Source organism: Chiloscyllium punctatum, chromosome 11 (assembly GCF_047496795.1).
Source record: "Chiloscyllium punctatum isolate Juve2018m chromosome 11, sChiPun1.3, whole genome shotgun sequence".
In the NCBI taxonomy this organism is placed as follows: Eukaryota; Metazoa; Chordata; class Chondrichthyes; order Orectolobiformes; family Hemiscylliidae; genus Chiloscyllium; species Chiloscyllium punctatum.
In genome coordinates, this window is record NC_092749.1 from 86,734,481 (window position 1) to 86,747,621 (window position 13,141).

Below are 13,141 nucleotides of genomic sequence, written 5' to 3' on the forward strand. Positions count from 1 at the left end.
GTTTTGTGCCTTTCCCCCTTCTCTGTCCTAGGGACCAGCAGATATTCCCTTCATACATTTGTCCATCAAAATCACACCAGCTCCATCTGTCCTGGATGTTGTTCCAATCATTTTCCAGTTGCATTTTTCATTTAAAGAAGAACAAGTAATGGCAGGTAACATAACTTGCAGTGGACATTGCATTCTTCTTAATCCCCAGGACTGTATTCACCCCATATTTCTGATCAACTTTAATGACAGACCAGATTCCCAATCCCTGTGTTTGCAACTCCCTGCTAGATGATATGTGTTTCCCTGACCAGTGGATCTGGCCTGAAAGAACTGACCATTGCCCACTTTTCAGAATGTAACCAGAATACCCCCTGAGTGTGAGCAGACAACAGACAAATCACTGGATTGTGTGCAAACTATACCTTTGACTGATGGTGCTAGGATACCCCTCCCCTGCCCTCAATTGGCCTGAGGACTGGCCCCTTCCTTTTTGCTGGCTTAATCAAATAAACATGCAGAATGCTAGCCATGCAGGTCGCTGGTATGTGCTATGGGAGTTACATTAACAAGACGAATTCCCCCTCTCTCCAGCTGGGGTTGGTGCACAATGACAAGGAGCTTGAAGCAGCCTTTCAATGCCAGTTGCCAGCAATTCCAGAACCATGTGAGACTCCACAATACTGTTGATACCGACTAAGTTGCTAGTTTCAAATGTGGGAACACAGGAATTAGGAGCAAAACAAGCAATTAAGCCCTTTGAACCCATTCTACTTTTTAACATGATCATGGCTGATTTTATTCTGGTCCCAATTCCATTTTTCTGCCTGCTCCCCATAGCCCTTTATCCCACTTTTCATCAGAAATATCCCAGTTTCTTTCTTGAATCTGTTAATTAATTCTGCCCCCACTGCCCTCTGGGCCAGTGAGTTCCACAGACTCACCACCCTCTGAGAGAAGTAGTTTTCTCCTCATCTCAGTTTTGAACCTACCCCCTCTCACTCAATGTCTATGACCTCTTCTTCTAGACCATCCCACAAGTGGGAACATCTGTTCAACATCCAGCTTATCAATTCCCTCTAGCATTTTATACGCCTCAATCAGATTTCTACTCATTTGTCTGAACTCCAGTGAGTTTAATAGCAAGCTGTTCAGCAGCTCCTTGTACGACAGCTCTTTCAGCCCTGGAATTAAGCTGGTGAATCTCCTCTGGACTGCCTCCAGTACCAGCACATCTTTCCTCAAGTAAGGAAGCCAAAACTGGACACAATATTCCAGGTGTAGTCTCACCAATCCTTATTTCATTGGAATAACACCTTTATTTTTATAGTCCTTTTACAATAAATGCCAGGATTCCATTTGCCTTTATTTATGCTGTACCTGGAAACCCACTTTCTGTGATTCATGCACAAGGATGCCCAGATCCCTCTGCACTGACACTTTGAATCTGCTTCCCATTTAAATAATAATTTGCCCTTTTATGTTTCTGGACAAAATGGACAACCTCACCCTTATCCACATTAAAATCAATCTGTTAGATTATGTCCCATTTTTCTAGCCTACCAACATCCATCTGTAAACTCTTTTTCTCCTAATCCCTGCCTGCATTCCCACCTATTTTAGTATAATCCGTGAGCGTTGCTGTGTTGCAATTTGGCCCAGCTTGCAGATCATTTCTGTAAATGGTAAATAGGTGAGGTCTGAGAACTGAACCCTGCGGTCCTCACTGCTTACGGTTTACCATCCAGCAAAAGACCCTTTTATCCCAACCTTTGCTTTCTGTCCGTCAACCAATCTTCTATCCAAGCCAATTCTCTACTCTTACCGCCTCCCCACCACCTGCAACCCCCCCCTCCCCGCCCCTTGCCAAATGCCTTCTGGAGGTCCAGATGTACTACATCCACCAGATCCCCATTATCCACATTGCTGGTTTCATTCTCAAACACCTCCAGCAAGTTTGTTAAGCATGACTTGCCCTTCATGAAACCATGATGACATTGGTGAATGAATCTTTGTTGCTCCAAGTGTTCAATTATCTCCTCCTTTATCACCAATTCCAGAAACAGCCATATCTTTAAATGAAAGCTTTTCTTTCTCAAAACATTCTTGCGTGTATTAAATTTATATTAGCTTGAGCCACAAAACAGCAATATGAATTACTTGCTACAGAATCTATTTTACAATTAACCATAATTGAACAAAATCTAATTTAATTCGTTGGTTATACAGTTACAGAGATGTACAGCACAGAAACAGACCCTTCGGTCCAACTCGTCCATTTCCACAGATATCATCAATTACCAGCACTTGCCAGCACTTGGCCCATATCCCTCTAAACCCTTCCTATTCATATACCCATCCAGATGCCCTTTAAATGCTGTAAATCTACCATCCTCCACCACTTCCTCTGGCAGCTCATTCCATACATGCACCACCCTTTGCATGGAAAAGTTGCCCCTTACGTCCCTTTTATATCTTTCCCCTCTCACCCTAAACCTATGCCCTCTAGTTCTGGATTCCCCCAACCCAAAGAAAATACCTTGTCTATTTACCCTATCCATGCCCCTCATGATTTTATAAAGCTGTATAAGGTCACCCCTCAGCCTCTGACACTCCAGAGAAAACAGCCCCAGCCTGTTCAGCCTCTCCCTATAGCTCAAATCCTCCAGCCCTGGCAACATCTTTGAAAATCTTTTTTGAACCCTTTCAAGTTTCATAACATCCTTCCTATGGCAGGGAGACCAGAACTGCATACAATATTCCAAAAGTGGTCTAACCAATGTCCTGTACAGCCACAACATAACCTCCCAACTCCTGTACTCAATACTCTGACCAATAAAGGAAAGCTAACCAAACACCTTCTTCACTATCCTATCTACCTGCAACTTCACTTTCAAGGAGCTATGAACCTGCACTCCAAGGTTTCTTTAGTCAGTAACACTCCCTAGGACCTTACCATTAAGTGTATAAGTCTTGTCCGGATTTGCCTTTCCAAAATGCAGCACCTCGCATTTATCTAAATTAAACTCTGCCACTTCTCAACCCATTGGCCCATCTGATCAGGATTCTGTTGTAATCTGAAGTATCCCTCTTCGCTGTTCACTACACCTCCAATTTTGATGTCATCTGCAAACTTATGAACTAGACCTCTTATGTTCACATCCAAATCATTTATATAAATGACAAAAAGCAGTGGACCCAGCACCGATCCTTGTGGCACACCGTTGGTCAGAGGCCACCAGTCTAAAAAACAACCCTCCATCACCACCCTCTGTCTTCTACCTTTGAGCCAGTTCTGTATCTAAATGGCTAGTTCTCCCTGTATTCCATGAGATCTAACTTTGCTAATCAGTCTACCATGAGGAACCTTGTTGAATACCTTACATGTAGATCAGATCCAACACTCTCTCCTCATTAATCCTCTTTGTTATTTCTTCAAAAAAATCAATCAAGTTAGTGAGACATGATTTCCCACGCACAAAGCCATGTTGACTATTCCTAATCAGTCCTTGCCTTTCCAAGGTTTTTTATTATAAAACCTGTCTCTCAGCTGAAAATTCCTTCTTATATCTGACCACTTTAACTTTATTGTGCCAATAACTGAACATGATTAAAACCCATCTTTTCATTGCCAAGTATTTTCACGATGTGAAAGTGCCAGTGTTGGACTGGGGTGGACAAAGTTAAAAATCACACAACACCAGGTTATAGTCCAACAGGTTTAATTGGAAATACAAGCTTTCGGAGTGACGCTCCTTCGTCAGAAATTCATAAAACACCCAGGCTGTTTATTGTTAATGTTGCCTTGAAAATAAAAGTTTCTAATCTCTTTTAAAGTCCAAGAAATTCACTTTCCCTTTTGAGTATATAGAACAGAAACTCATATCAACTTCATTTATCTCCTTAACTTGCAGTAAACTATTTCCAGGCTTATTTAAACTCACTTATGGAACGTGCACATCATTGGCTCTGTCCCTAGTGGCCTTAAGAAGGTGGAGGTGTGCTGGCTTCTTGAAACACTGCAACTGACATGCTGTTGGTTGACATACAAAGCCCTTAGGGAGGGAATTCCAGGATTTTGACCCATCGACAGTGAAGGGACAGTGATATTTTTCCAAGTCAGCAGATAAGTGACTTGGAGGAGAATTTGGGAAAGGTGTTGTTCCCATGTATCTGCTGTCCTTGTCCTTGCAGATGGAACTGGTAATGGGTTTGGAAGGTGATATCTTAGGACCTTAGGTAGTATTTGCAGTGCATCTTCTAGCTAGTACCCAGTCCCTGTTAATAAGGGTTGATGGTGGAGGGAATGGATGCTTGTGGATGTGATGCCAATCAAACGGGCTGCTTTGTCCTGGATGATGTCAAGATTCTTGAATGTTGTTGGAGCTGCACCTATCAGGCAAGTGGGGAGTATTCCAACACACTCCTGACTTGTGCCTTGTAGATGATAGATAGGTTTTGGGGAGTCAGAAGGTGCATTACTTGCTGCAGAATTCCCAGCCTCTGACCTGTTCTTGTAGCCACTGTATTTATGTGACAAGTCTAGTTGAATTTCTGGTCTTGATGGTTGTTTTTCTAAAAAAATCAAATGATCAAAGATTGCAATATTTGTTTCTTTTGTATCAAGCTTTTAGTTGTTCTTTGCTGGTGTTTAAAACTTTCCAAATCCTCGGGCTTATTACTATTCTACATCACAGTCTCTTCTTGTAAGCTAACACCATCCCTGACTTACCTGATTAACCACAGATGGATCATTCTCATTGAGATTTTGTTTTTTAATGGAATATAATGTTTCTTTTCTTTTAACTTTTACACTTATTAGCCTATTCTTGCAAATAATCTTAGCCAGCTCTTCCTTATTTCTGTGTTGTAACTTCTAATAACCAACCATCAGAGTCTGAGTACAGGTTTACGACAGTTATATTCAAGTGATGCAGGGAGAGTATCACTCCAGTAGACTGCAGCAGGACTGAAGCATTCAGAAACAATCAAGTACCTTTCTACATTTTTGCTCATGTAAGTATCTCATTATCCAAATTCTAAGCTTGCTTTATAAACACCTTAGATACTGTTGTCTATTTTAGGTCATAGGTTAATGTTGCTGATGTCTCCTTCACCTGTTCAGGAAGTTAATCTTATCTGAGATCCTTTTCCCCTTTCCCTATCAGTGTCAATCACTTCCTCATGTCTAAAGCTCTCCTGAAACCAAGGCCTCTCTTAGAATATTTTTGTTAATACTACTTGACAGTGTTGCTTACCCCTTATGTTAAGGAAGATTGTAGGTGCTGCATTTTGGAAAAGGTTAAAAATCACACAACACCAGGTTATAGTCCAACAGGTTTATTTGGAAGTACAAACCTTTGGAGTGCTGTTCCTTCATCAAGTAACTAGCCCTACTAGCTACCTGACGAAGGAGTGGCGCTCCGAAAGCTGGTACTTCCAAATAAACCTGTTGAACTATATCCTGGTGTTGTGTGATTTTTAACTTTCAGGCAGCATCCAACGAGCAGCAAAATCGACGTTTCGGGCAAAAGCCCTCACCCATTGTACTCTATGCTACTTTCTCCCCACCCCCACCCTCCTCTAGCTTATCTCTCCACGCTTCAGGCTCACTGCCTTTATTCCTGATGAAGGGCTTTTGCCCGAAACGTCGATTTCGCTGCTCGTTGATGCTGCCTGAACTGCTGTGCTCTTCCAGCACCACTAATCCAGTATTTGGTTTTCAGCATCTGCAGTCATTGTTTTTACCTCCTTGATTTTTAACTTTGTCCATCCCAGTTCAATGCTGGCACCTCCACATCATGGCATTTTGGAAAGGCAAATCAGGGCAGAACTTATACATTTAATGGTAAGATCCTGGGGAGTGTTGATGAACAAAGAGGCTGTGGACTGTAGGTTCATTGTTCCTTGAAAGTGGAGTTTCACATATATAGGATAGTGAAGAAGGTGGTTAGTATGCTTTCCCTTATTGGTCAGAACATTGGGTATAGGAGTTGGGAGGTCATGTTGTAGCTGTACACAACATTGATTAGGCCACTTTTGGAATATTGTGTGCAATTCTGGTCTCCCTCCTATTGGAAAGATGTTGTGAAACTTGAAAGTGTTCAAAAAAGATTTACAAGGATGTTGCCAGGATTGGAGGGTTTGAGCTATAGGAAGAGGCTGAATAGGCTGGGGCTGTTTTACCTGGAGCATCGACGGCTGAGGGGTGACGACTTAGAGGTTTAGAAAATCAGGAGAGGCTTGCATAGGATAAATATACAAGGTATTTTTCCTGGGGTGGGCGAGTCCAGAACTAGGGTGAGAAGGGAAAGATTTAAAAGGGATGTAAGGGGCAACTTTTTCAAGCAAAGAGTGGTGCATGTATAGAATGAGCTGCCAGAAGAAGTGGTGGAGGTTGGTACAATTACAACAATTAAAAGGCATCTGGATGGGTATATGAATAGGAAGGGTGTAAGGGATATGGGCCAAGTACTGACAAATGGGACTCGATTAATTTAGGATATCTGGTCGGCATGGCTGAGTTGGTCTGAAGGGTCTGTTTCCATGCTATACATCTCTATGATTCTAAGTACTCAAGACCCATAGGTATTGCAAACATTGTTCTTACTTGCACATCTGAAATGTTTTTGGCAATTCTAATGAATTTATTAGTAATGCCCATATGATCTTCTAGTACAGTAATCAAGCCCTGAACTATTCCTGTCAAGTCTTGGTCTATACCTAATTGGACATCTTAAATCCTTCACCTGCTTTCATTTGTAAGATTTTCCTAAGCTGTGAACTTAGGATTTTGGTCCACAGGAGCTAAATCAATTTCATTCACTATTGAGGTCCCTGTATTGAATACTCCAGCAGCATCATTATCAGGTCACATTCAGCCTGTTCTTTCCCTGGGTCTCGAGCCACAAATGTCCCACCATTCAGCTCAACTACTTTTATCATTAAATGACCTATGAAAATAAAATACAGTGCTTGAGCATGTCAGGGCAGGGTTATGTTAGAAACGTTTAAGACTATGGACAACAGCTCATGGTGCACATTATCATTCAAGGTTTTACCACGGTTACATAAGTCCATTTTCTGGTGATCAAAATCATATTTCTTATGTCTAAAAAAACTGTCTAGTTAGTTTCAAAAACAAATCTCTCCAAAGAATCCCATCAATTATCTATTTGAGTCAAATTATTGCTTCTGCATCTGAACTTAAGTAAACTCATTCTGAAATGCAGTTTCTTGCTCCTGTAGTTACACTCATTGCTCCATAGTGAATGTTACACTCCACATTTCTTGTAGTGTGGTACAGTCTATACTGTGGGTGTTTTTTGCTCCTCGTTCCCTCCAATAAAAATACCAATCGTGTGACATACCCCTTAGAGTCATAGAATCATAGAGTCATATAGCATGGAATCACACTCTTTAGCCTAACTCATCCATGCCTACTAAGTTTCCAAAACTGAACTAGTGTCATTTGCCTGCACATAGCCCATATCCCTCTAAACTTTTCCCATTCCTGACTATGCTGATCCAGACTAGATCTGATTATCCTCTCAACACCTGATAACCCCAATGCAATCTGACTCACCTCTAACCTGATATCCCTCCCAACTCAACTTAGCCACCTGACTGTCGCCAATACTCTGACCAGCTGCCTGACCTTTCTTGCCCTCTTGACCAATATAACCCGGACTAGCTGCCTGACCAGATCTACCTCCCAGCATCCAACCTCTTCCCTCACCCAATCCAACCTAACCTGACCAGCCCTCCTGATCCAAATAGCCTCCAACTTACTTACCCCACTGACCTGCCAACCTACCCATCTTCCCACTTTTCCATTTAACTTACCCAAGTTACCACCCTACCTATTTTCTAACGAGCACCCATTTTCTTTGAATGTTTAAACTTCCTATGTTGCAGTTAGTGCTATGAAAGGAGTATTTGAAATCTCCCACTGCCTTGCACTCTGCTGGAAATCTTGTTGGATGCTGCACTCAATATTTCTGAAGAAGCACTGGGCAGAATTCCCAGTCAAGAACTGTCGGAGCAGTGTTGGGACATGGAAAAGTGTTTGGGGCCGAACACTTCAATTCCCCCTCCCACTCTGCCAACCCCACTCTCCTGTGGCCAAACACTTCAACTTCCCCTCCCACTCTGCCAAGGACATGCAGGTCCTGGGCCTTCTCCATCGCCGCTCCCTTACCACCTGACCCCTGGAGGAGGAACGCCTCATCTTCCACCTTGGGACCCTCCAACCCCACAGCATCAATGTGGATTTCACCAGTTTCCTCATCTCTCCTCTGCCCACCTTATACCAGTTCCAACGTTCCAACTGGGGACTGCCCTCATGTCCTGTCCCACTTGTCAATCTTTCTTCCCTACTACCGCTCCACCCTCCTCTTGACCTATCACTATTAGCCGCACCCCCGTCTACTTATCGCACTGTCAGCTCCCTTCCCTCCAGCCCCACCCTCTCCCATTTATCTGTCTGCCCCTTCGGTTCACAAGCCTCATTCCTGATGAAGGGCTCTTGCCCTAAACATGGACTCTCCTGCTCCTGGGATGCTGCCTGACCTGCTGTGCTTTTCCAGCACCACACTCTCCACTCTGAAATCTCCAGCATCTGCAGTCCTCACTTTCTCTTAGCACAGCAAGAGCCAGCCTATTGTGTATTGTCCCCTTCCTGCAAATCCCAGCACACCAATTTACTTCTAAACTCTGAAAAGCTGGGTTTTGACTGATGAAATATCTAACTTCCCGAATCACATCAGATCCGGTGACAAAGTCAGAAAACTGAAGATTGACAGAGTAGAACCTCAGTGAGGGTGAGTCAGCGACATTTTGAGATAAGCTCCTGACAGTTTTCTTGGTATTAACCCTGCAAGTGTATCTTGAACGTTGATCAGCGTCATGTCCCATCAGATAAACGGACCCGCTGGTAGAGGTTGCTTTCATTTGGACTGAGCAGAGAAGCACAGACCTGCCCACATTGAAAATGTGCTGCTGGACTTTCCAGAGGGAATTCTACAGAAAGGTCAGATAATTGAAGCTCTAATTTTCCACACGGAGCTGCCAAAATTGCTGAGAATCCTGCATTCTTTGTCTTTATATGTATATATGTGTATATACACCAGAGAGACTGTAACTGAATGATGAACAAGTGTGAACAGTGCAAATATCTGCGTTGAGCTGACTGTGAATGTGAAATCGGTTGCACTGTTTATTTAACAAGGTCAAATTCACCGAAATCTCGTTGATCTGCACCGCAGACAATATTTTTAAAAACCCTCAAGACTGTGAAGACTCGACTTGGAAACTTCCAAAAGGTGACTTGCAACTTTCCCCTCGCAATAAAATCTACGAATGTTTAATAAGAAGTATCAGCATCGAGTGATACAAACGTTTCGACGGTTACAATGACGAACTCAACACGTTTTGAAAACTGCAACGAGAAACAGTTTTACGATACATCTGAAGTCACTTACACGGTTTCCGCGATTTTTTATAGCGTTATCGTTCTAGTGGGAGTCCCGGAAAACGTTGCAGCACTTTATTTTTTGATATGCAAGAGAAAAGAACTGACTGAAGCTAAGATCTACATGATAAGCCTAACAGTGGCCGATCTCCTATTTGTTACATTTCTTCCTCTCTGGATTGATTACTATTATCGCAGAGGCAATTGGATCTTCAGCAGCTTCGTGTGCAGCCTATGGGGATCGCTGTTCTACATCAACACATACAATACCATCTTCTTTCTGGCTGCCATCAGCTTTATTCGTTACCGCGCGGTCTCACAGCCGGTCACGGCAGCTCAGTCCAGACAGATTGTGAGAGGCTCAGTTTTAACTGCTTTAATCTGGACACTCACAGTTTGCTTTTCTTTACCGATTGTCATCAATCATGAAGATTACCTCTTCAAGACAAACACGAGCAATGAAAGATGTTTTGAAAGTCATGAAGCAAAAGATACCAGAACACAAGTAATCGTTATGCATATGCTCATGGAGCTGGGTTTTGTCCTTAGTTTTGTCGTGGTCATTACCAACAATGTCCTTATCCTTCGACTACTATCGGCTGAGCAGAAAGCATTGCGAACTTCGCAGAATAAGTTCAAGACCCGCGCTTCTCGGTTGGTGCTTATGGTCCTGATCATCTACACGGTTTCGTTTCTACCTTACCATGTGGTCCATTTGCTTTGGACGCTTTTGGTCCTCAACTTCTGGAAATCCGACGACTGCGCTTTCAGGAAAACTGTCAACGATGTTCACCACATCTCCCTGTGCCTGATGTGCACCAACTGCATTCTGGACCCCATTCTTTACTGTTTCATGACAACAAATTTCAGGCAATATTTTAAAAAATTAAGACTGTCCTTCACACGTAAATGCCTCCTCGGTAGAAGCCCTAAGCCGCAAGAAATTCAGCTGTCATGAAATGTTACCCTAGTACGGCAACTTTATTATGTCAATACTTGACCCATCACCTGAAAATCACCGCTGCACAACTTGTGTGTCTTATCGCCAGTTCATATAGTTTACCATGAGAAAGAAAAGTTAGTCCTAAGAACATCTTATTTGCAAGATTTTAGATTTTTGAATATTTTATCAGATCAGAACAAAAAGTTTCTTCCTTTTAATATTTGTGAAGCTTGTGATGTGGAGTATTTCAGGAATGTATTACAGCCTTCACTGAAGAGGTGGTAGTTCCCTCTTATAAACATATCAACAAAGACAGGAGAAAACTTTGGGCCCATCCAGCCTCACGCAACTCATGTGAGTTTTCATCTATTTTTATATGTGGACAGCACTCAAAAATCATGTGATCTTCTCGGAGTAGCAAAAGACTCAGGTGGACTTGGTTGGACGAATTTTGGGTAATATAGCTCTGATTTGGGGCTTGTCCTCATTGCCAATTGCTAATGTCTCAGGAGTTCACTTTGACCATGATAATATTGGACAGTGCCTACCAATTAACAGAAATATAGGAACAGGAATAGGCCATTATGCACCTTGACCATGCTTCAAATTCAGGTCATAAGATTATCGCTGATATGCAATCTAATTGTATTTACCTGTCATTGGTCCATCCATAGAAACATAGAAAATAAGAGCAGTAGGCCATTCAACCCTTCAATGCTGCTCCACCATTCATTATGGTCATGGCTGAACTTTGACTCAGTAGATTGTATTCGCTTTTCCCCCTTACCCTTTAGCTCCAAATACTAACTCCAACTCCTTTTTCAAAGTCTTGACTGCTTTCTGTGGGAGTAAATTCTACAGGCTCATCACTCTCAGGGTAAACAAATTTCTCCTCATGTCAGTACTAAATGGTTTACCACATATCCTTAGACTGTTACCACAAAGAGACGATATGAATTAATTTACTCAGAATTATCACACAACTAGGATTATACTTTCCATAATTTAGAAGGTTATAGATGCTTTGATTGCAGTTTTCAATGTACCAAGAAGAAAATAGGGTAATGGAAAAAAATAGGGCTGGTGGACAGCCTATCATTGGGAACATCCTTCCGGCATCTACCTTGTCTAGTCCTGTTAGAATTTTATAGGTGTCTGAGATCCCTCTCATTCTTCTGAATTCCAGTGAACATAATCCTAACTGACTCAACCTCTCCTCATACATGAGTCTCACCATACCAGGAATGTGTCTGGGAAATCCTCTTAATCCCTTTGGGTTAACAAAAATCTATTTGTCATGTTAGTAATTGATGTAGCATCTTTTATCATGAGCCAAAGAGAATTCCAAACTTGTACACTTCTTTGTATCAAAATGTTTCCTAGCTTCACACCTGAAAGGTCTTTTCTTCTTTTTAGGCTATGTCACCAGTCTTAGACACCCAACTAATACAAATAGTTTATTTCCATTGACCTATTTTCCTCTTATGACATTGAAAACTGCAATCAAAGCATCTCTAACCTTCTAAATTATGGGAAATGCAATCCTAGTATATCTGATCATTCTGTGCAAATTAATTCATAGTGTCCAAGTATTATTGTTGTGAACATGCACTTCTTTCAAAACCATATCCTTCCTAAGGTGTGGTGCCTAGAATGACCACATTCCAGGACCTATCTAATTAGGTATTTGTTTAATTGTGGCATAGCTTCCAGTCTTCTTTATTTGAATTCTAAACATACAAGTCTTCATTACCCTTTTTTTTTAAATGACTTGCTGTATTTGTTCATGCCATTTTAATGATCTATATACCTGAATTCTTAAGTCTCTTTGGACATCCATTGTTTAAATTTTTTTTATTGTTTAGAAAGTACTAACCTTTTTAGATCCAAAATGGATGACCTCACATTTGCCTAAATAGAAATCCTTTTTCCATAGTTTTGTCCACTCATTTAATGTACCCATGTATCTTTGTAACTTTATGCTGCCAGCTGTGCTGATTACAATATTGCCTATCTGCAAACTTGGATATATGGCTTTCAATTCCACCATCTAATTTGTTATTAAATCCACTGAATAGTTAAGGTTTTAATACAGATCCTTTTGAGACACCTCTGGTCACATTCTGTTCATTGGTCAATCAGTACTGTTACTACCAAATAGCAACATCTGCACCCGACATCACTCTCCTCACCAATGAAATCAACAACCAAGAGAAAAAGGAAGGGGCAAAGTATGTAGCCTTGTAATACTCCTGTTATAATGTTCACCAAGTCTATGATGCCTATGTTGGTCTTAGCTTAGGAGTTGGAGTTGCAGTATAAGTGGCTAAGAACAGTGGGAAATCAGAAGATTGGGAAGGATACAAAAGCCAACAGAGGATAACAAAGAGTGTAATAAGAAATGAGAGGATCAAATATGAAGGTAGGCTAGCCAGTAATATTAGAAATAATAGTAAAAGTTTCTTTCAGTACATAAGAAACAAACGACAGGCAAAAGTAGACATTGGGCCACTTCAAACTGATGCAGGGAGCCTAGTGATGGGAGATAAGGAAATAGCAGGAGAACTTAACAAGTACTTTGCGTCAGTTTTCACAGTGGAAGACAGGAGTAATATCCCAAAAATTAAAGGGTGTCACGGGGCTGAGTTGAGTATGGTTGCCATTACGAAAGAGATAGTGCTAGAAAAGTTAAAAAGTCTTAAAATTGATAAATCTCCTGGCCCCGATGGGATACACCC

The 13,141-nt window shown here is 41.6% G+C and overlaps 1 protein-coding gene across 1 annotated transcript; it reads left to right on the forward strand.

Annotated features, from left to right (window-relative positions):
* Positions 1–8,836: 8,836 nt before the first annotated feature.
* LOC140482611 (platelet-activating factor receptor-like) lies at positions 8,837–12,803 on the forward strand. The gene has a single exon (XM_072580127.1). The coding sequence runs from the start codon at positions 9,402–9,404 to the stop codon at positions 10,416–10,418; it is 1,017 nt and encodes a 338-aa protein (XP_072436228.1). The 5' UTR covers positions 8,837–9,401; the 3' UTR covers positions 10,419–12,803.
* The last annotated feature ends 338 nt before the right edge of the window (positions 12,804–13,141 follow it).